This window comes from Geotrypetes seraphini, chromosome 1 (assembly GCF_902459505.1).
Source record: "Geotrypetes seraphini chromosome 1, aGeoSer1.1, whole genome shotgun sequence".
NCBI classification, from domain to species: Eukaryota; Metazoa; Chordata; class Amphibia; order Gymnophiona; family Dermophiidae; genus Geotrypetes; species Geotrypetes seraphini.
This window is the reverse complement of record NC_047084.1, coordinates 337,475,185-337,499,197: the sequence shown is the minus strand read 5'-3', so window position 1 is coordinate 337,499,197 and position 24,013 is coordinate 337,475,185. Positions and strand designations below refer to the sequence as shown.

General features: G+C 44.8%; 1 protein-coding gene across 1 annotated transcript in view; it reads left to right on the top strand.

The window, feature by feature from the left end:
- Positions 1 to 24,013, top strand: part of LOC117367402 (dentin matrix acidic phosphoprotein 1-like) — a 63,537-nt gene that overhangs the window by 27,873 nt on the left and 11,651 nt on the right. Inside the window, exons 2-3 of the mRNA XM_033959899.1 lie at positions 20,065 to 20,138; positions 21,045 to 21,092. Coding sequence (XP_033815790.1) covers positions 20,085 to 20,138; positions 21,045 to 21,092 — 102 coding nt within the window. The 5' untranslated portion in view covers positions 20,065 to 20,084. The remainder of the gene's footprint in view (positions 1 to 20,064; positions 20,139 to 21,044; positions 21,093 to 24,013) is intronic.

Sequence of the window (24,013 nt, the reverse complement as noted above, 5' to 3'; positions counted from 1 at the left end):
TGTCTGTTCCATCTTCCACATAAATATCCCTTTGACGTATCAAATGTTACTTTTGAAATCCTTTTCTGTTTCCACCCTAATCTCTGACTCAGATGCTTTTCTATTTGACTTGTTGCTATCCCTAGCCTTGAAAGTCCTTCTTACATGCTGGAAGGACTTGTCTCAAGCCTCTTGCTCTCAATGGTGGAACCTAGTATGTCTTACTTACTGAACTGAAGCCTATTTGGCCAAATCTTCCAACAAATCTCTGAAATTTCATCTGAAATGGTCTTTATTAAGGTCCTATTTACATACCACTTCTCACCAATAGGACAGCTACTTGCTTCCACCATTCACACCATCCACACATACTTTCCTATTTCTCACTTCTTACTCCTCCTCCTTCCCTCCACCCCTTGTCATTACATTCTTTTCCACTGTTCTCATGCTTGCACACACATGGATGGACATCCAATTTTGTTATATACAATTTGTTTGGATGATTGATATTATTAATTGTTTAATTGCGCTCACTGTGCTGAACCACTTAGAAAGCTAATTGTTTAACGCTGAGCATATCTAATGCTATTCACTTCATGTGTTTGTTCCTTCCTTGTTCTGTATTTTATAAAAAACTAATAAACAAACCTTGACTAAAAAAAAAAAAAAAAGTTTTCTGAACCTGAAATAGTAGGCACAAGATCATAGTGTAAGTGGTAGTTGGTTCCAGCATTCTGCTAATTGATATTGGATGGATAAGGTAATTTGCCTGGTAGACTTTGTATTGTTGCATGCTGGGAATTTTAAATGGAAAAGATTTCTGGTGGAATATCTGTTGGAGGTACCCTGGAGCAGGGTGGCCGGCTCTATTAGGCTGTCGGGGCATTCCCTCTCAGGATCTTATAGGCAGTGATGTCTAATTTAATCTTGGTCTTTGTGGTTATGGGAAGTCAATGTAGTCTCATACAACAGGGCTGCAGGTGTTCCAATTTCCATAGTTCATATATGAGTCTTACTGCTGCATTTTGAACTAGTTTTAGATGCGATAGCTTTTTCGAGCAAAGAACTAGTGTCACACTATAGTAGACTAGCCAAGATAGGATTAGGGATTGCACTAAAATTCTGAAAGCCTCAGTTTCATAGTATTTTCGGATGGATCGTAGCTTTCTCATCACAAGGAAAGATTGTTTTATTATTGATTGTATGTGGCTCTTCATGGATAGGTGATTCTCAATATGTACTCCTAAAATTCAGGATTGTAGTTCTAATGGAAAGTCTGTGTTGTCTACTGTAATCTTTGGAGTGTAGCGTGGGTCAGTCAAGGGTCCTAGCCAAAGGGATTTGGTTTTGTTCTTATTTAGTTTGAGGCGGTGGGATGAGGTCCAGTTTTCTATGAGGTGGACACATTTTATGGCACTGGTGAGGGTATTGGCTAATGCAGCCATTATAGGTACCATGATCGTTATGTCATCTGCATAGATGAAATATTTTATTCATGCGAGATCTAAGTTGGTTCCCAAGGATTGCATTAGAGGGTTGAACGCTGATGATGAAAATGTGCATATACTGGTATGCACTTTTATCTTTGTCATTTTTTTTTTTTTTTTTAGAAAATCAAATGTGTAATTTCCAAGCTCTGTCACAGAGACACTGGTATCCCTTGCCAGTTTGGCTTTTGGAGAGACAAAAAGCCCCTAGGAATTAAGGGAACAATCTCCCCTAATCGCTCCAGTGCAGTGCTGCTCAGTAGCAGCTGTTTACCTAATCTTTTTTTTTTTTTTGTATATTTTTTTATTGGCAAGCAAAAACACTGCAAGAAATGCACAGCTGAGAATAGAAAACAGTGCAAAGGCTGAAAAGCAGCAATGTAGTACATCAAAGCACAAAGAGAAATAGAAATCCTCAAAAACCCAACAAATGGCATATTTGCGATACAAAATATGCATAAAAGACCCAAAGACAGCAGAGACTGCATACCAATGATTTTACATTTTCACCCAATCCGATCCCAAACTCCCCCAAACCCAAAGAAAAGAAAAGGAGACTCCCCCAACCCACCACGTGCCATCCCCCACTCCCCTCTAGGACCCTGACGCTCCAGCTAATGTCGAGGAGTACTTCTTCCAGAGGTAACAGTAAGCCCTGCGATCATCTCTCTGACTGTGTGAGAAGCGAGATTGTTCCCACTGAACCATCTGTACCATTAGATTCTGCCAGTGATGAAGAGAAGGGACGCATTCCCCCAACCAGTATTGCAAAATGAATTTCTTAGCCAGCAAGAGTGCCAAAAGAACAAATTGAATTTGATACTAGCCTAAGCCTTGGTTGCATAAATCACCCCTATACCCAGTAGCAGCACCTTAAAAGACCACTCAAGGGAAGTCCCCAGCATAGTCTCTAAAGCAGAGAAAATACCCAGCCAGAAAGCTTTCAGCTGGGGACACTCCATAAAATGATGCATTATAGTGCCACTAGCAAGTTTACATTTATCGCACGTGGCATCAGCCCAAAGTCCCATCTGTTTACCCTTGCTTCTAGTGATATAGGCCTAGTGGAAGATCTTAAATTGTATCTCGTGAAGACCTACATTAGGGGTGACATGAAAAGCCAAAACAAAGCCATTAGCCAGTTCCTCTGCCGTGACCGTCTCCCCCACCAAAGGAGCCCAGACTGCCGCTAGTGGAACAAAAGCAGAATGCTGCTAGAACTCCCTACCCAGGGCATACCACACAGCCAACTTATTATGAGGGACAGAAGTAAGCATGAAGAGCTTATCCAAGGTTGTGAAAGAGACATGGCCCCCCCCCTGGCTCACCCCTAAGGGCTAAATAATAGGGGCAGAGTTGGAGATATTGAAAAAAATAATAATAATGAGCCAGGAGTCCCCATTTCTGCTGGGCTTGTTGAAAGGAGCAAACCACCCCCTACCCCAGGTTGTGTAGTTGACTCAAATATCTACAGCCCCCTGCCCTCCAGTCAGAGAATGCCATCGCCTCTTGACCTGTAGGAAAGTTCAGATGTTTTAGAAGCAGGTGTAACTCCTGATGTTCTTTTTGGACCAAGTGACTGTGGTTTTTTGTTGTCTCTAAGAAGATCCATTGCTCCAGCTTTTCCCCATATCTGAATTTGCCAAGGTGCCTTCATTGATCGGTTTCACAATGCAATTGCGTTACAGGCTGGCTTTGTATAACAGCCACCCAGTACTTATGTAGTACTGTTTAGCTCCAACCTGTAATAAACCTGATCCTCAGAAGTTCTTTAAGTAGCATTTGAAAGAAATTTAGGATAATAATGTATGATTTATGCCTTAGCATGAGGGAGACCAGCAAAACATCTCATCTCCTGTTGCCAAGAACGTGAGCCAGGTTTAAGACCAGACATTAAAGGAGGATTTTAAAAAGTGTAAATTGCCAGTCAGCATGTATTTGCAGCATTTGGAAACAGCTTATCTTTTGCCCGGGGGCTTACATTTCCTTAAGATTCTGGAAGTGACAGAGTTCCACAGAAAAAAAAAAAAAAAAAATTTAAAAAATGTGAGAAAAATTGTATGCAACCATACTTTAGAATCTTTGCCCCAAGGTACAATGGAAAGCCAGGCAGAAATTCTCCAGTGTTTTGTGGTGTTTTGTTTCTGCTCGAGGTTTTGAGCACAGTTTCTTCTGACGATCTTTTTCCCTTCCAGAAACTTAAAAAAAAAAACAACAAAGCCAGCTGGAAAACAGTGTTAACAAAGGGGCCTTAGCATTACGCTATGTTAAGCACTAATTCAAACTTAACATAGCCTAATGCAGGCCACCACAATGTGTTTTGTTGCTTTTGCTATTTCAGGGGTGAAGAATGGGCATGGAAATGCTATTCAGCTAGTGCATTGACATTAGCGCACACTAAGGCCTTGTTATACAAAGCCGCGGTAGCAACTGCTGTTGAAGCAATTGCTCCGACACCCATAGGGATTAAACGGGTGTCAGAGCTTTTGCTGCACATCATCCACTACTGCAGTTATGTAAAATGGGGGGGGGGGGAGGGTGATTGAATAACACTGACTTAACATGGGAGCCTTTAATGCCTCCTATATAGGCAGTAAGGCCTCGATTCTATAAATGGCATCAAACGTTAGGTGCTTAGATCAACGCTCCTAGCCAGTCTAGGTGCCCAACTTCATTTTTTTTCATTAGCTTAATCAGCACTGATAATTGAAAGTGCCATTTAAAACCAATTTTTAAAACATTTTACAAAATTTAGCCCCCTACTGCCACCATTTTACAAAACTGTAATGTAGGTTTTAGCGCCGACTATGGCGGGAACAGCTCCGATGCTCATAGAATTCCTATGAGCGTCCAGCGCTAAAAACCACACTACAGTTTTGGAAAAGGAAGAGGGGGGGGTTAATTTGCTGGTAGACACCTAACTCGGCAGGCATCTACACCGAGGTGCATAACGGCCAGTAGGCGTGGTTAGGGATAGATTTGGGGTGGATCTGAGGCAGAGTTTGGTCATGGATTGACTTAGGTGCTGGTAGGCGCCTACCTTAGGTGCACTTATTTTGACCAAGAAAACCTTGGCCTACCTGATAGTGCACCTAAGGATCCGGCGCCACTAGGCATGATTCTATAAATGGAGCTTAGCGGATGATTGACAACCATGCCAAACAGTGCCTAGGAGTTAGATGCAGCTTATGGAATCAGGACCCAAGTGCTTCTGTGCTATTTTTTTTCAGTGGCCACATTCCAGTATATTGCAAACTGTGTGTTGTGGCAAGATTCCAGGTGTGCTGCGAAAGAGACGAGTCAGTCACTGCCAGCACTGGCACCTCTCCTCCTCTCTGCCCCCCTCCCCTCCACCAGCGATGGGATGGATTTCCAAGACCTGGCAGTTTGTCCGGGATTTGGAAGGCCCCGAGCTCAGAGCCATTCTACAGGACCTCTGAGTATTCGAGGATGATGAAGATATAACATCACGCACATGCATGTGGCATCACCGGTCCACATCCGCACATGCTCAGAGGCCCTGTAGACACAGCTCCGAGTCTAGTGTGCCGTGGCAGAGTTTGTGAGACACTACCATATACTAATGCTAAATTAATGCACAGCCAGAAAAAGATATAATTGAATTTATGGCCTTGCTAGAAATGGGCTTACCGTGCAGGAAAGTCCCGCATTAGGATGTGCTAAGCCCATATACTAGCGCAGCTTAGTAAAAAGGCCCCAAATTGACTTGTAGACTTAACACGTTTTTGTTCTGCCTTTACCTGAAACTTAGGGCTCCTTTTACAAAGCTGCGCTAGCGGTTTTAACGCATGCACCAGATAAGTGCGCGCTAGTGGGAAGCAGAAACCCGAGATACAACTATACGATGGGAGGGATGTTATTGAATGAGAGTATCCAAGAAAGGAACTTGGGGGTTATGGTGGACATGACAATGAAGCCGACGGCACAGTGCACAGCGGCCGCTAAGAAGGCAAATAGAATGCTAGGCATAATCAAGAAGGGTATTACAACCAGAACGAAAGAAGTTATCCTGCTGTTGTATCGGGCGATGGTGCGTCCGCATCAGGAGTACTGCATCCAATATTGGTCGCCGTACCTTAAGAAGATATGGCGTTACTCGAAAGGATTCAGAGGAGAGCGACGCGTCTGATAAAAGGGATGGAAAACCTGTCATACGCTGAGAGATTGGAGAAACTGGGTCTCTTTTCCCTGGAGAAGAGGAGACTTAGAGGGGATATGATAGAAACTTACAAGATCATGAAGGGCATAGAGAGAGTAGAGAAGGACCGATACTTCAAACTTTCAAAGAATAAAAGAACAAGAGGGCATTCGGAAAAGTTGAAAGGGGACAGATTCAAAACAAATGCCAGGAAGTTCTTCTTTACCCAACGTGTGGTGGACGCCTGGAATGCACTTCCAGAGGACGTAATAGGGCAGAGCACAGTACTGGGGTTTAAGAAAGGATTGGACAACTTCTTGCTGGAAAAGGAAATAGAGGGGTATAGATTGAGGATTACTGCACAGGTCCTGGACCTGTTGGGCCGCTGCGTGCGCAGACTGCTGGGCACGATGGACCTCGGGTCTGACCCAGCGGAGGCATTGCTTATGTTCTTATGTTCTACCCAGAAATCTACCACCTGCTCAAAAGGAGGCGGTAGCGGTTAGTGCGCCTGGCAATTTACCGCACGCTATTCCGCACATTAAGGCCCTAGCGAGGCTTTGTAAAAGGAGCCCTTAAATTTGCTTCTTAAAAATGTCTGAACTGCAGGAAAGTAATATATAAAGACAATGTTTTGGCAGATTAGAATGGTATATCAAAGGAACACGTTTAATTATGACCTGTGATGGGTTTTCTGTCAAAATTTATATCGGGTATCTGCAATGTTTAGTATATGGGCCTTGATCCCTTGTGAATCCCACAAAATAAGTGTATGCCACTGAAGAAGAAGGGAATTTTGAATCTTGAATATTCTACACTAGGAGGTCTATTTAATAAACCGCCTTATTACCATTGCAGGTTTTAATGCACATTAATCCCCCCCACCCCTTTACAAAACCGTAGCGCAGTTTATAGTGCTGGCCTCAGCAGTAATGGCTCCATCGCTCATAGAATTCCTATGAGCGTCAGAGCTGTTACCACCGTGGCCAGCGCTAAAGAACATGCTACGGTTTTGTAAATGGAGGAGGAGTGGGGGTAAATTCAAGCCTAACCAAAATGCAAATGAGATCATAATCATGCTAATGAGTCAACTAGCGAGTGAAAACAACTTTTTTGCCAAGGAGCACAAGTTCATCGCTCAAGAACTGTAGTTACCGCACACTAGCACGTGATAGTGCTTAGCCTCACCCACCGCAAGTAGGGCATAGGGAAGCCATGTCAGCTCTTCCCACTTTAGATGATGGCAATAGCAACGCAAGAGCTACTAGAAACTGCTCATGCCCCACTAAAGATTTGGAATGTCCTGACAGTGAGGAGTCTGGAGAATGAAGAAACTTGAGGGGCAGCCAGAAAGGGAGAAAGTTGTCTTTTGGGGCAGTCGGGTATAGGTTTCGGTGAGGAGGGAATGAGCATATACATTTATGGGGGTAGTTACTAAAGCGTGTTACGGTAACAACATACGATATGTGTTCTTCACATGGGTTCAACAGCAATGTCAAGCAGTATATTTCCAATAACATATGTGAGTTTAAGTTGCCGAGGGTTACATAATAATGATATGCCAAGCATGCAAATACAGAACAGCTCACTATTATATACATCAAACAATACAGCTTATGGTAAACTCTCCAACAGAACAACATAATGCCAACTCAAAACTGACATTGTTTTCCTCCCTGGTGCATTCATAAAGTGAGCAGTGCCAAAGCGATCGACTCACATACGATCCTCCACCTGCACCACTGGAGGCAAGAGAACACCCCAGCACTGCATCTCCACCTCCATGTCCTCCAGAGAGAAGAAGGAACCCTCTACCATCACATACCCACCCCCCTAGCCCTGCCAAAATTGAACTTTAAAATACACATTCGTAATTTCTCTCCTTATTAAAACAGCCAGAAATGCAGGGGAAGGGGCATGCTTCTACTTTAGAACGTAAGAACATAAACATTGCCCTGATAGGACAGCCTGAAGGCCCTTCTCGCCCAGCATCCTGTTTCCAGCAGTGGTCAATGCAGATGTTAGGTACCTGGCAAGATCCAAAACCATTAAAAACAGATTTTATGCTGTTTATTCCAGGTATATGGAGTGGATTTTGTTCTCCATCTTAATCATGGTTTATAGACTCTCTTAGGAACGTGTCAAAAACCTTTTTTTTAAACATTACTATGCTAACCACATTTACCACATTCTCTAGCAAAGAATTCCAGAGTTTAATTACATGTTGACTAAAGACATATTTTATCTGATTTGTTTTGCTGTAAATTTACTACTTAGTAGCTTCATTGTGTGCCCCCTAGTCCTTGTATTTTTGGAAAGAGTAAACAAGCGATTCACATCTACCCATTTCACTCCACTCATTATTTTATAGACCTCTAGCACCATCTCCCCTCATTCATTTCTTCACCAAGCTGAAGAGACCTAACCTCTTTAGCCTTTCCTCATAAGGAATTTGTCCCATTCCCCCATTATCATTTTCATTGCACTTCTCTGTACCTTTGCTAATTCCGTTATGTCCTTTATGAGATGCTGTGACCAGAATTATGCACAGTAATTGAGGGATGGTCGCACTATGGAGTTATGCAAAGGTATTATAATATTTGGTTTCCATTCCTTTCCTAATGACTCCTATCTATTTGCTTTCTTAGCCACTACTGCGCACTGAGCAGAGTTATTCACAGTTTCACCATATTCACGATGGTTTTTAATAGAAAACAGCGAATAACATATGAAAAGTTATTCGCGGTTTTTCTGTATTCGCAGGTCTGTTAATTCCCTAACACAGCGAATACGGAGGGAGAAGTGTAGTTTGGGTTCCTTCTTCCCACATACATCACTTGCTCACAATAAATGTCATCTGCTATTTTGATGACCTGTCTACACATCTTGTAAGGTCATAACATAACATTGTGCTTATTGACCGTATAACCAGAAGTTCAACGCGGTTTACTAAAAGTTATAAAAGTAAACATGTTACATGAAATAAGATGATTCATTAAACAGTCAAATATTTAGAAAAAAGATAGGTTTTCAATTGTTTTCTAAAATGGCCATAGGAATGGGTAGTAAGCAACAATATTCGGAATTCGTTGTCATGAAGAGCTGCCTGAGATGCCAAAGTATGATCTAGAAATTTCTTACTCCTGCAACCCTGGACAGATGGAAAATTAAAGAAAGGATGAGTTCTTCTACTATGTCTGTATGATGATAAAGAAAATCTATTGACTAAGTAAGAAGGAGCTGTACCATAAACAGCCTTGTAACAGAAACAGCCTAGTTTAAACAATACCCGGGCCTCCATTGGCAGCCAATGCAATTCGCGATAAAAGGGTATAAGATGATCAAATTTCTTCAGGCCATAAATCATTCTGACCGTTGTATTCTGTATTATTGTACGTCTTGCTAATTCTTTCTTGCTGACTGTCAGATAGATAATATTACAATAATCGAGAAGACTCAATAGTAACGATTGAACCAGTAATCTAAAAGCAGTAAATTCAAAATAAGATCTAATTGTTCGCAATTTCCATAACGTGAAGTGGCATTTACGCACTACAGCATCTATCTGAGCATGCATTGTAAGATGCTGGTCTAAAATAACTCCCAAAATTTTAATCGTTGGATAAATTATATACTGAGTTGAATTTATACTAATAGAAGGTTCAGAAGAAATATTACTAGCAGTCGCCACGAAAAACTTTGTTTTGCCAGAGTTTAGCTTGAGTTTAAATTTTTGCATCCAGGAATCCATCCGTTTCATTACGATTTCAACTTTAGTGGTAATCTGGGATAGGGCTGAAGTAAAAGGTATGAAAATAGTAATGTCGTCAGCGTAACTAAACAGTTCTACATCCAGGTTGCTCAAACATGAGCCCAATGATGAAAGATAAACATTGAATAGTATAGGTGAAAGTGGAGAACACTGAGGAACACCACATGAAGTATTCCAGAAGTAAGAAGGTCCTCATGAAATTTTTCATAATCCTGTTGTGATTTAACAATTTTAAGTAACTTTATGTCATTTACAAATTTAATTACCTCACTAGTTATTCCCATCGCTAGATCATTGATAAATATGTTAAAAAGCACCCAACAGTAGCATGAACCATTGATAAAGTTAGAGAAGATTCCCAAGCCCCCAACAGCTGATGACATCCTCAACTTGTTAAACCCCTGGGCAGTAGCATAGTAAGGGGGGCACAAGGGGGGCAGTCCACCCTGGGTACCATGTTGGTGGGGGTGCCGACATCCCTCCTCCTCTCCGCCCTCACACGCCTCTTCCCATTCCTCCCCTCTGTGCGCCCCCTTCCCTTCCCCCATACCTCTAATTGAACAAGTTGTTTGTGGCGGTCAACAACGTACTATTCGCGATCCCGTCAGTTCTCCCACTGATGTCACTTCTGAGTGCCACAGATAGGAAGTGATGTCAGAGGGAGAGCTGATGGGGGCGTGAGGAGCACGTTGTTGACTGCCTCGAGCAACAACTTCAACTAGAGGTACAAGGGAAGGGAAGGAGCGGGGCAGGGGGGGGATTGGGGAAGGAGTGGGGAGGCAGAGATGAGGGTGGGAGAGGGGCACCACCGCCCCGAGCGCCTCTCACCTTTGCTACGCCACTGCCCTGGGCTATCAGAATATCACGGCAATCATTCTGCTGCCCCTCAATATCTCTCCTCTCTTCTCTCTCCTTATACACTTCCATTCCTCAGAGAAGCCGCTCTTAGCTTTATCATTCTCCTCCACTGCCAATTCCTTTCATCTAGCTGCCCCCTATGCCTGGAATAAATTACCTGAATTTGTCTGCCACACCCCTTCCCTTGTTTAAAAGCCAACTGAAAACCCACCTTTTTTAATATAGCCTTCAATCCATAACCCTACTCCCTACTGCCAACCAACCCAGCCAGCAGATTAACCGTTCCCCTTAACTGTATCCGTGACATTTTGTTTGTCTGTCTGTTTAGATTGTAAGCTCTTTCAAGCAGGGACTGTCTTCTCAGTGACTCTGTACATTGCTGCATATGGCTGGTAGCACTATAGAAATAATTAATAGTAGTAGTAGTATGCACAGGATGTGAGCATTGCCACTGACAAGCTAAGAATATCTTCAGTTGTCAGGACTTGGGGATTCCTACCAGGTAAGGTATTTAATTTTTATGTCTGATGGAGTGGAGGAGGTAGTGGAGAGTACAGAGGAAATTCATTGGGCTTACTCATTCCACCCATTGGTCCACCCAAAAATTGCCTTCTGTCTATGCCACTGCTGAGATACCATACCATAGGTTAATGACTCCCACAGTGAACTATGCTGCAATAAAACAGCAGCTTTTACCACAGCTTGATAACTTGCCCCCCCCCCTTTCCCCTGTACACTTTTGGGAAATTGGTAGGACCTGCCGGCACTGTTCACTCTAAACTGAGTGGGAGTCCTCCAGCTACAGTCTTGCCAGTGGGGGGTGCTGTTTCCCTATCACGTTTTTCAATAATGAGGGACAGGCAAGTTCTGCAGGATTCCAGGGAACTTGCCTAACCCTAGAGACTGGTGAAAACATAATATTGAAGCACCACCCTCTACTGGTAGCTTCACAAGACAGAGAATTTCAATTGTTATTGCTTGGAGCTTATTCTTATAAATATTTCAGAACTCAACTGAAAACTTATCTCTTTTCGAAATACTTGGTCAAATAATTTATTTTTTTTGTCATCCTTAAATTGTTTTTAGTTTATAATCTTTTGTAAACCGTGTAGAATTCATGGTTACATGGTTAAGAAGTATGATGTTATGTTATGTTATGCTATGCTATGTTAACAATGGCTGGTGGGTGGGTATCTTTTTGTGCAAGGACTTGGCATGAAGTGGGGTGCTCAATGCTGTCAATACTGCAAGGAGGACAGCTGTTTTAAGTCAGTACTGTAGTCCCTTTAAGCATGTTCTGATGAGCAGTACTGTGTTTTCCAGGTCACAAGAAGAACCCATACCAGAGTATTCAATAAACTGCTGTTCTTATGTACAGAATGTTACACACTGCTTTGTGGTCAATAATGAAAGGCTGTTAAACCGGCAATTAAACCGAACCAAAGTAACTACTGCTGGAACTACCGTATTTTCACGCAAATAACGCGCACCCGTATAAAACGCGCACACGGGTATAGCGCGCAGAAATCACGATGATATGTACAAAAACTTTGGTATACCGCGCTCACGGGTATACCGCGCATGCTGCCCGACGCTCCTTTCGCCCGCCCTGACTTTCCGTGCGCTGTCCCGACTCTCCGTTCACCCCCCCTGACTTCCGTGCACTGTCCCCCCTTGAAGGTCTGTCCCCATCCTGAAAGCCTGATGCCCCCCCCCGACGTCCGATACATCCCTCCCCCCGAAGGACCGCCGACTCCCCAACAATATCGGGCCAGGAGGGAGCCCAAATCCTCCTGGCCACGGCGACCCCCTAACCCCACCCCGCACTACATTACGGGCAGGAGGGATCCCAGGCCCTCCTGCCCTCGACGCAAACCCCCCTCCCCCCAACGACCGCCCCCCCCCAAGAACCTCCGACCGCCCCCCCAGCCGACCCGCGACCCCCACGACCCCCCCACCCCCCTTCCCCGTACCTTTGGTAGTTGGGCCAGAAGGGAGCCCAAACCCTCCTGGCCACGGCGACCCCCTAACCCCACCCCGCACTACATTACGGGCAGGAGGGATCCCAGGCCCTCCTGCCCTCGACGCAAACCCCCCCCCAGCCGACCCGCGACCCCCCCTGGCGACCCCCCCACCCCCCTTCCCCGTACCTTTGGTAGTTGGCCGGACAGACGGGAGCCAACCCCGCCTGTCCGGCAGGCAGCCAACGAAGGAATGAGGCCGGATTGGCCCATCCATCCTAAAGCTCCGCCTACTGGTGGGGCCTAAGGCGCGTGGGCCAATCAGAATAGGCCCTGGAGCCTTAGGTCCCACCTGGGGGCGCGGCCTGAGGCACATGGGCCCAACCTGACCATGTGCCTCAGGCCGCGCCCCCAGGTGGGACCTAAGGCTCCAGGGCCTATTCTGATTGGCCCACGCGCCTTAGGCCCCACCAGTAGGCGGAGCTTTAGGATGGATGGGCCAATCCGGCCTCATTCCTTCGTTGGCTGCCTGCCGGACAGGCGGGTTTGGCTCCCGTCTGTCCGGCCAACTACCAAAGGTACGGGGAAGGGGGGTGGGGGGGTCGCCAGGGGGGTCGCGGGTCGGCTGGGGGGGGGTTTGCGTCGAGGGCAGGAGGGCCTGGGATCCCTCCTGCCCGTAATGTAGTGCGGGGTGGGGTTAGGGGGTCGCCGTGGCCAGGAGGGTTTGGGCTCCCTTCTGGCCCGATATTGTCGGGAAGTCGGCGGTCCTTCGGGGTGGGGGTGCGAGTGGTCCTGCCGGGGGGGGGGATGTATCGGATGTCGGGGAGTCGGCCGGGCAAGAGGGCTTGGGCTCCCTCTTGCTCCGATCGTGGATGCGGGTGCGGGTGGGAGCGCGTGCGAGCGGTCGTTCGGGGTGGGGGTGCGAGCGGTCCTGCTGGGGGGGTGAATCGGGCGTCGGGCGGGGTGGGAACTATGTTTTAAAACTTTTATATACCGCGCTCACGCATATAGCGCGCGAGGGGTATGCGCGGTAGGTAAAAACGCGTATAACGCGCGCGTTATATGCGTGAAAATACGGTAATCCATGTTAACACCAGCTGTTAGTAATATCAAGTTTTAACAGGGTTTAGGAGCGAGGTCCTTAGGTTTCCTGGGCCTATATTTTTCAACGTTGCACATTATAAATATTGGGGCAAATATTTGGATGGTAGTGGTGAGCATTTTGCTGGTTTATGTGGAGCCTGCTAAGTCAATATTCCGAATTTTAAGTTTTATACAATCCCATTTATGCAGTTAACCTGGCTGCTGAAGTGTAATTATCTATTAACATCAACCACCAATAGACCTACCTATGCATCAACTTTCTCATATCTAATATACAGAGTAACACTGCTCATTTCTCATTTCTCATAGTTCTTATCACATCAGTCAATTGATTGTATTTCTAGAGCCATCAGAGGCTGCACTCTAAAATATAAAACTTTTTGCCGCTAAGCTTCCTCATCGGCTCTCTCATTTATCTTATACAAAATCCTTAGGTTTTTTTTCTCTTTTTTATCTAACCTATGCATATATATTTGATTATTTGAACAGTACGGCGTAGTGTAGATCTTAATAGCCATCTGCAGTCTTTTAAATTGCACTGCTGCCGACATACATGTTTTGTATGCAAATCACTGCTTCAGGACGTGGTATTCTATTTAGATGAAAGCTTGTTAAACGTGGCAGGCACAAACACTCAGTTCCACGTGTGATTATCAGCAGTTGGCCAGCAATGTGTCACCTCCACCCCCCAAATAGCCGGTTTTCCCTTAGGCAGTAACAAGGGCCAGATTCTGTAAACGGCACATACATAAGGCAGCGACTAAAAAACATGGCATCGTTCGCAAGTCAATCACATGTAGGCGCTGTTAACAGAATTACGGCTACAGAAAAACTTAGTTGCTGGTAATGTACGCCAGGGTTTTAAAGGCCTACATTAACCAGTGTCTAAGTTTGACTGAGAATCACGGCTAATGGCACCTACGGTGTTCTCCGCCCCTGACCACGTCTACTTTGACCTTAGATACTGTTAGGTGTCTTGCTTAGACACGATCCCAGCGCCTACATTTTTTGATGAGCTTTTAATCGTTTTTTAACAGTGCAGTCAATTATCATGCCAATTAAAAACCAATTAAACATAGTAATACAGTAAATGACAGCAGATAAAGACTTGAATGGTCCCATCTTATTTAATATTTTCATCAATGACCTAGAAGAAGGAACATCCAGTTTGCAGACGACACAAAGCTATGCCGGGCAATCAGATCGTAGAAGGATAGCGAGGAACTCCAGAGTGACTGGTGTCAGTTAGAGAAATGGGCGGAGAAATAGCAGATGAAGTTTAATATGGAAAAGTGCAAAGTAATGCATTTAGGCAGAAAGAACAAGGAACACGAGTATAGAATGTCAGGTGCACCTCTGGGTAAGAGCGAACAGGAAAAGGACCTGGGTGTACTGATAGATAGTACCCTGATGCCGTCGGCACAATGCGCGGCAGCAGCAAAGAAAGCAAATAGAATGTTAGGCCTGATAAAGAAAGGAATCACGAGTAGATCGGAGAAAGTTATAATGCCGCTTTATAGAGCAATGGTCAGACCACATTTGGAATACTGTGTCCAACATTGGTCTCCCAACCTAAAGAAGGATATAAAACTGCTGGAGAGGGTGCAGAGACAAGCAACGAAGCTCATAAAAGGTATGGAGAACTTGGAATACGAGGAACAACTTAAGAGACTGGGATTGTTCTCCCTTGAGAAAAGGAGACTGTGAGGGGATATGATCGAGACTTTCAAAATACTGAAAGGAATTGACAAAATAGAGCAGGAAAAAAATTATGTACAATGTCCAATGTGACACGGACAAGAGGACATGGACTGAAGCTAAGGGGGGACAAGTCCAGGACAAATATCAGGAAGTTCTGCTTCACGCAACGAGTGGTGGACACCTGGAATGCTCTCCCAGAGGAGGTTATTGCGGAATCCACCATTCTAGGATTTAAAAGCAAACAAGATGCACATCTCCTTACGAGAGGCATAGAAGGATATGGGTGACTAAAATTACACCAGGTGTACACCTGGCTGGGCCTCCGTGTGTGCGGATCACCGGACTTGATGGACTGAAGGTCTGATCCGGAGATGGTAGTTCTTATGTTCTTATCCAGTCTGCCCTGTAATTACCCCTCCCTGCCCCCCCCCCCCTTTTTTACAAAACCGTAGTGTGGTTTTTAGCACTGGCTGCTTTCAATGGAAGTAAAACCCAGATATCTCGGTCCGTTCTCTTTTTTCTGGAGCCCTATGTTAACCCTAGACCCTTGGTTCCAACTACTGGAGTTCCAACTACTGGAATTGTTGTTGAAGCTCTCTCTAGCCAATCCAAACCATCTCCTTTGCAGGATTCAGACTGTGAAAGTTTGTTGTAAGTTAGACAGCAGCAGGGTGTCTACCACCGCTTAACTTATGGTGCCTAAAGGCCCGATTCTATAAATCACATCTAAATCAGTAGGCGCCTATGGAAACAGCACTTGCCACATGTCATTCAAAGTTAGATGCTGTTTATAGATTGGCACCAGTAGGCATCAGAAACTTAGACACTAGTATATTAAATTAGACCATGGTTTTCTAAGCCTAAAATGCCAGTGCCTACCTGCACCTAACTCATTCCATGTCCAAACTCTGGCTCTAGTCACACCTACTTTTCGGGTAGGTGCCTCGGTGTAGATTCTTACCAAATTAGGCACCTACACCAAGAATAATTTTTTAAATTGCTTTTTAATGGTGCTGTTCAATTAACAGCACTGATTGAACCAATTAAAAAATTACTCCCGCCCCCATTTTACAAAACCGTAGCCTGGTTTTTAGCGCTGGCCATGGTGGTAACAGCTCCAGTGCTCATAGGAATTCTATGAGCATCGGAACTGATACCACCATAGCCAGTGCTAAAAACAAGGTTTGTAAAAGGGGGCATAATTTTTGTAAAAGAGGCATATTTATAGTGCTATTAATAACTCTGTATTGTAACACCGCTACAGAAGCCCCTGTAACTCTGTATAGAGCCCATGTATTGTAACACCTCACAGAAGCTCTATGGGCTAGATTCACTAAGCCCACCGATCAAGTTCTGACAACTTAGCGACCCCTTTGTGCCCTGATTTCCCTCCGACCTGATTCACTAACCTCTGTCCCAATCATCCTCTGATCCGCGCATGCAAATGAGGGGGAACGGCATTCAAAAGTAGGCAGGCAGCGATTCGCTAAAAAAAATAACCTGCAATACCGATTGGGCTGGCCGAACAACAAACAAGCGACTGCTGAGGACCAGTCATTCACGTGGTTTCTGACTGCATCTCCTGCTCTCTGCCACAATTCTCCAGCTCTCTTGCCACCCTGCTCTCTTCTGCCCCAACTCTGCCACGATTCTCCTGACGCCCTGCTCTGCCCCGAATCTCCTGCACTTTCTGCCCCCAACTCTCTTGCTCTGTGTACCAAGCACTGCCATGTTTCTCTCCCAGGCTTCCCCCGCAGTGTGAGCCCGTGGTTTTAACCTGCGGGTTTAAAGCAGGTTTAAACCAAGGGCTCACTAGGCTAAAGTTAAAAAAAAGGTTGCTGCTCTTTAATTATGCGCAGACCATCTACAAATGGTCTGTGCAATCGTCAGGATCGCTACAAAGCAATCCGGGCGGTCGGTTGCAGATGTGATTCCGATCGCACTCATTTGCATAAGGGTGATTCATGAATCAGCCCCCTGGACACAGATCGGATTGGATCCGATCCATGCCCTTAGTGAATCTGGGCCTTTGTAACTCTGTATTATAACACCTCCACAGAAACTCAAGTATTGTAACACCTTTTACAGAAGCTCATGCAAACCTCTCTGTACTTCTTTGAGGGAATAAACGGTCGGGTGGACAATGGGGAACCCATTGACATCATTTACCTCGATTTTCAAAAGGCTTTCGACAAGGTGCCACATGAAAGGCTGCTTAGGAAGCTGTGGAACCACAGGGGGATGGGGATGTGCACAGATGGATCAAGCACTGGTTGTCGGGTAGACTGCAGAGGGTTGGAGTAAAGGGTCAATATTCTGACTGGCGGGGAGTCACAAGCGGTGTGCCACAGGGATCGGTGCTGGGGCCGTTACTCTTCAACATATTTATCAATGACCTGGAAACGGAGGCAAAGTGCGAGGTTATAAAATTTGCAGATGATACCAAACTGTGCGGCAGAGTTAGGTCCAGGGAGGAGTGTGAGGACCTGCAAAGGGACCTGGAGAAGCTGGAAGACTGGGCAAACAAATGGCAAATGCGCTTTAACGTGGAAAAATGCAAGGTCATGCATATAGGGAAAAAAAACCTGTTGTTCAACTACAAATTGGGGGGGGCAATGTTGGGAGATAGCAGACTTGAGAGAGACTTGGGTGTGCTGGTGGATGCATCACTGAAGTCATCTGCACAGTGCGCGGCAGCCTCGAAAAAAGCCAACAGGATGCTGGGCATCATAAAGAGGGGCATCACAACCAGGACGCGGGAAGTCATCATGCCATTGTATCGAGCAATGGTGCGTCCACATCTGGAATACTGCGTTCAGTATTGGTCGCCATACCTCAAGAAGGACATGGCGGTACTTGAGAGAGTCCAAAGGAGAGCAACGAAATTGGTAAGAGGGCTGGAACACTGCCCATACACCGAGAGGTTGGATAGGCTGGGGCTCTTCTCTCTGGAAAAAAGGAGGCTCAGGGGAGATATGATAGAGACCTTCAAGATCATGAGGGGCATAGAGAGGGTGGATAGGGACAGATTCTTCAGACTGAAGGGACAACAGGTACGAGGGGGCATTCGAGAAACTGAAGGGAGATAGGTTCAAGACAAATGCAAGGAAGTTTTTTTTTCACCCAAAGGGTCGTGGACACTTGGAATGCGCTACCGGAGGAAGTGGTCAGGCAGAGTACGGTACAGGAATTCAAACAGGATTGGACGGATTCCTGAGGGATAAAGGGATCGTGGGATACTGAGAGAAGTATCCAGAAATAAGTATAGAAACCCGACCAGGTCGTGCATGTGCAAGACCGGAGGGTTAGGACTTCGATGGAAGATAGGACTTAAATGGGAAACCAAGGTGGCAAGGGGGCCCCTTCTGGTGATTCAGACAGGTTTGGGCCGCCGCGGGAGCGGACTGCTGGGCATGATGGACCTATGGTCTGACCCGGCGGAGGCACTGCTTATGTTCTTATGTTCTTAATTGACATCGCAGTCAATGGTATAGAAGCAAACAATAAACAGTAAAAGAACTGTGTCTGAATTCAAGAAAGCATGGGACAGGCACATGGGATCTCTTGGACAGAGGAGATAGTAGATGCTGTGGATGGGCAGATGGGATGGGCCGTTTGGCCTTTATGTGCCATTATGTTTCTTTGTTTGATTTGTCTGAAACTCATAACATCAAGTAAAGCCTGGTTACCAGAGCATAATGAACACCAGGGAAGCAGTTAAACATAAAGGGATTGGGACCTATATACTGCCTTTTTGTAATTTTTACAACCACACTCAAAGTAGTACTTCAAGCATTTTCCCTATCTGTCCTGGTGGGCTCACAATCTATCTAATGTATCTGAGGCAGTGGAGGATAAAGTGACTTGTCCAAGGTCACAAGGAGCAGTGTAGGATTTGAACGCACAACCTCTGGCGACTGAGACTGTTGCTCTAACCACTATGGCACACTCTCTTATAAGGGTTGCTTATCAGATAAAATTTTAAAACATAAGAATATAAGCATAGCTTTACTGGGTCCATCTAGCCCAGTAGCCCGTCCTCACAGAGGCCGATCCAGGTCACTAATATCTGGCAAAAACCCAAATAGTAGCAAAATGCCATGCTACCGATCCAGTTAAAATTTTTAAATTGAATATGCCAAACAATTGGCAGCCTGTGAAGTTGCTCTTAAGCTCACTACACCATCGCATGATGTAACATGCGGTGGTGTAGTGATGGTAAGGGAGGTGCCTCCACACTGGGCACCTCCTACCCATGCCCTCCTCTCTGCCCTCTTCACTCCTTCCAGACCTCCCCCCCCCCCGCGCCTTCCCCGCCCCATCACACTCAGGCCCTCCCTTCCCCCCTTCCCTCCTTAAATCTTCACCAGCATGAGCAGCTTCTCCCGCCTGCTGCTCACGCTGGAATTGGCTTTCCCTCTAATGTACTTCCTGGCCCTGCGACCCAGAAGTGATTTCAGAGGGGAGCCACGCCGGAGTGAGCAGCAGACCGGAGAAGTTGCTCGTGCTGGCAAATATTAAAAGAGGGGAGGGCTTGAGTGTGGCATGGAGGCAGAGAGGTGCTGGCCCCCTACCAAGATGGTGCCCAGGGCGATCCGCCTACACATTCCCCCCCATCCCTCCTTACTATACCACTAGTAACATCATTAAATGAGGAACTTCCAGTAAACATTCAAACTGCTAAGTTCTGAGCACACAAGTCCTTATTAGGAAGATTCACTAACAGAGCATTGCAATAATCAAAAAGGCATCTTTTATAAAATCAGGGCCCAAGTGCTAATTTTCAGCGGCGTAAACTGGTTACATGCCACTAAGAATTAGCAGATAGCCCCGAGCGAGCAATTTAACCAGTCCACAGTAATTTCTAGCTAGATAAATCATTTTGAATATTGATCTCATTGAGGGTTTTTTAATATTGCTTTTAGATTCAAAATGCATTAGTGTTGTTAACAGCCCATAAAAGGAACAGACAATTGTACTGCATGTATATTTATCCCTACCCATTGGTTCCTACAGTAATGCCTCTCCCTATTATGCTTGTAGATATCACTGTCGGCTGCAGTATGCAGGTTGCACTCACATTCATCTGGCTCTGCAGATTGAGTTTTGCTCTACCTGTGAGTATGGTACTTTTATATTGCTTAGAAACTGAACTTTTCACATTGAAACATCACCCCATGAAACAAAGATGTAAGCTGCCAAAACACATTGTTCAACTTAATTGTTCCCTGTAAGCTGAGCGGGAGACTTCCGCTTATAGTCCTGCCAGTAAGGGGCGCTGTTTCACTATTATGTTTTCAATAGTGAGGCATAAACAAGCTTTGTAGGCCTCCAGGGAACCTGCCTGTCCCTAGTCACTGAAAACACAATATTGTAGCAGCACCCCCTCTCCCCCCCCCCACACACACACACTGGCAGCAATATAGTTGAAAGACTCCCGCTCAGCTTAGAGCAGTGGTCTCAAACTCAAACCCTTTGCAGGGCCACATTTTGGATTTGTAGGTACTTGGAGGGCCTCAGAAAAAAATAGTTAAGGTCTTATTAAAGAAATGACAATTATGCATGAGGTTAAACTCTTTATAGTTTATAAATCTTTCCTTTTGGCTAAGTCTTAGGGCTCCTTTTACTAAGCTGCGTTAGTGTTTTTAGTGCACGCAGCATTTTAGTGCGTGCTAAACCCGCGCTAAGCGGCTAGAACTAATACCAGCTCAATGTTGGCGTTAAGGTCTAGCTTGCGTGGCAATTTAGCGTGCGCTATTCTGCGCGTTAAAGCCCTAACGCGGCTTAGTAAAAGGAGCCCTTAATAATAATTTTGTCATTTATAGCTAAAGAGACATATGATCAAGAACCTGTTTTATTTTACTTTTGTGATTATGATAAACATACCGATGGCCTCAAAATAGTACCTGGCGGGCCGCATGTGGTCCCCGGGCTGCGAGTTTAAGACCATTGGCTTAGAGGGAGCAGTGTTCGACTCTGAGTGTATTTTTAATGTATAATATATGTTTGTTGTGTTTGATCAGGTATACAAGCATCAAAATTTGCAATTTGAAGATTCAAAGGAACTTATGGTAAGCAATTAATTGTAAGCCCAGCTGAATGATGTAGTTGACCAGATAAGGGGCAGTTCTATACTTTACACTAGGCACTAACATTTACACAAATACATTTCGTAAATACTTGCATATGAGATGTGCATATACATGCATATAAGCAAGTCTGTGTTAGCATACCACCTATGTACAAGCAAAGACTCTTCAGACAGGATTTCCTGTTCCAAAATAAAAACATCTTCTGATAATAGGCTTCAGCACAATTTGGATCATTTTGCATTTTATAAACTAAAACTAAACTAAAACTTAGTTTTATAGACCGAGTCATCAACCAAGAGGAGCTCGACTTGGTTAACAATAACGTAATACATAATACATAAACTTGACAAGGAAAACTAGACTGAAATAATTAATTTCCAAAATGTTTAGCAAACAAAAAAGTTTTCAGAACTTTCCGGAATAAAGCAAAAGGACCTAAACTTCTTTAATGTAAGCGGTAAAGCATTCCAGAATTTGGTTAATTTAAAAGCAAAAGAATGACTAAGGCCCTCTTTTACTAAGGTGCGCTAACCGATTAGCGTGCACTAAATGCTAATACGTGCATGTTAGGCTGTGGATGTATTTAGCGCGCGCTAATCGGTTAGCGCACCTTAATAAAAGAGGGGGTAAATCTCATAAAGGTTCTGTTTTTACCACTGAAAGAGAGAAATGTAAGTTTTAATTTTTGAGAACGTCTGGCTACTGTACAAATTTGCTCAAAAGTATCTGTATAAGTGTTGCAGATTATAAAACTAAGGCCCCCTTTTATCAAACTGCGATAGAGCTTTTTACCACAGGCCGTCGAGGTAAACGCTCCGATGCTCATAGGAACTGGATGAGCGTTGGAGCATTTACCATGCCGGCCTGTGGTAAAAAGCTCTACGGTGGTTTGATAAAAGGGGCCCAAATGTACCTATGTTATTGCAGCACTGCCACCAACTGCAAAAATGCTCTTAAATATTAACCAGCAGATTTTATACAGCCAGTTACTCTGTAGGAAGCCCCACTAATAAACATGACATCAAAACATTTCGTTATCACAGAGGTATTTTAAAGCTTTTGACGTGACTACGCTGAGTCAATTGGAAGGCTCAGCGAGTCTCCCAGCACCTTGCTTTTTCTAAATTTAATTTAATTTCTTTTCGTTGGCCCTGCCACCGTTGGAACCGGGAGCAGACAGGGAGGCTTGCCGGTGTGGGAGCGCACTCTGCCCCTCCCCCCACCCGACGTGACTATGCTGAGCCAGTTAAAAGGCTCAGTGCCTAACGGTGCACAGCCGTTCAGCTTGCTGTCGAAGGCGCATATCAACGGCACCTTAGCGAGCGCCTTTGTGAAGTGACCCACCTCCGCAACACTACCAGAAGTAAAACCAATAGTAAAACAACAGCCAAATTCCCCAAAGAACCCTCTACCAACTATCATCTACCTCCAACCACCAAAGAAAAAAAAATGAAGCTAACCTCATGATCCCAGCACTTCCTACTGAAAATCCTTCTTTTAACCAGCTGGAAGACAGCAGCAAACAACCTCCTCCCAACACCCGCTACAGATACAAACAAAACTCTCTTCTCAAATAAGAGAACCTCAATTGACAGAAATTCAAACCTACAATCTAACACTCAACATCCCATTACCACAGCATGGGGAAGAAGACCAACACACTCTAAGACTAAACTACATCAGCACCCTAAATCACTTATATACCCAAATACAACTCATAACTACCACACAGAGATAATCACACTCAAATGCGCCTACTTAAACATCAAAGCCCGAGGACCAAAAAAAGAATTTATAAAAACCTGGAAAACATATGAAAACCTGAACCTGCAAAGGAAGTGGAAGTAGTGGGACCGTTGGGAAACAGCGATCATAATATGATCAAGTTCAAGGTGGAAATAGGAATACTGAAAGGAAAGAGAACCATAGCGACAACTTTTAACTTCAGGAAGGGAAACTACGAAGCAATGAGAGGAATGGTAAAGAAGAAACTTAGGAACACTTCCAAAAAATGGCATACAGTAGAACATGCCTGGTCCTTTTTCAAGAATACAGTGAGCGAGGCACAAAATCTGTATATCCCCAAATTCAGAAAAGGGTGCAACAAGAGTCGAACAAAAGACCCGGCGTGGATAACTAAAATAGTGAAGGAAGCGAAAGGCAATAAGAAAAACTCATTCAGAAAATGGAAGAAGGACAAATCTGAGGGAAACTGGAAAGATCACAGAAAGTATCAAAAAGAATGTCACCGTGTGGTTCGCAAAGCCAAAAAAGAGTATGAAGAGAGGCTAGCCAGGGAAGCACGAAATTTCAAGCCGTTCTTTAGATATATTAAAGGGAAACAGCCGGCTAGGGAGGAGGTGGGACCACTGGACGACGGAGACCGGAAGGGAGCGGTGAAGGAAGAGAAAGAGGTCGCAGAAAGACTTAACATGTTCTTTTCATCGGTATTTACAAGCGAAGACACAACCAACATACCGGAACCTGAACAAATCTTCAAGGGAAATCAAGCACAAAAGTTAACATCCATGGAAGTGAGCCTTGATGAGGTGCGCAGGCAGATAGAAAAACTAAAAACTGACAAATCGCCGGGTCCGGATGGAATCCATCCAAGGGTTCTGAAGGAACTAAAGGAGGAAATAGCAGAACTACTGCAGCAAATTTGCAACCTATCTCTGAAAACGGGTGTGATTCCGGAGGATTGGAAGATAGCCAACGTTACGCCCATCTTTAAAAAGGGATCAAGAGGGGACCCGGGAAACTACAGACCGGTGAGTCTGACCTCGGTTCCGGGGAAAATGGCGGAAGCACTGATAAAAGAAAACATTGATGAACATTTTGAAAGAAACGAACTTCTGAAAACCAGCCAACATGGTTTCTGCAGGGGAAGATCGTGCCTG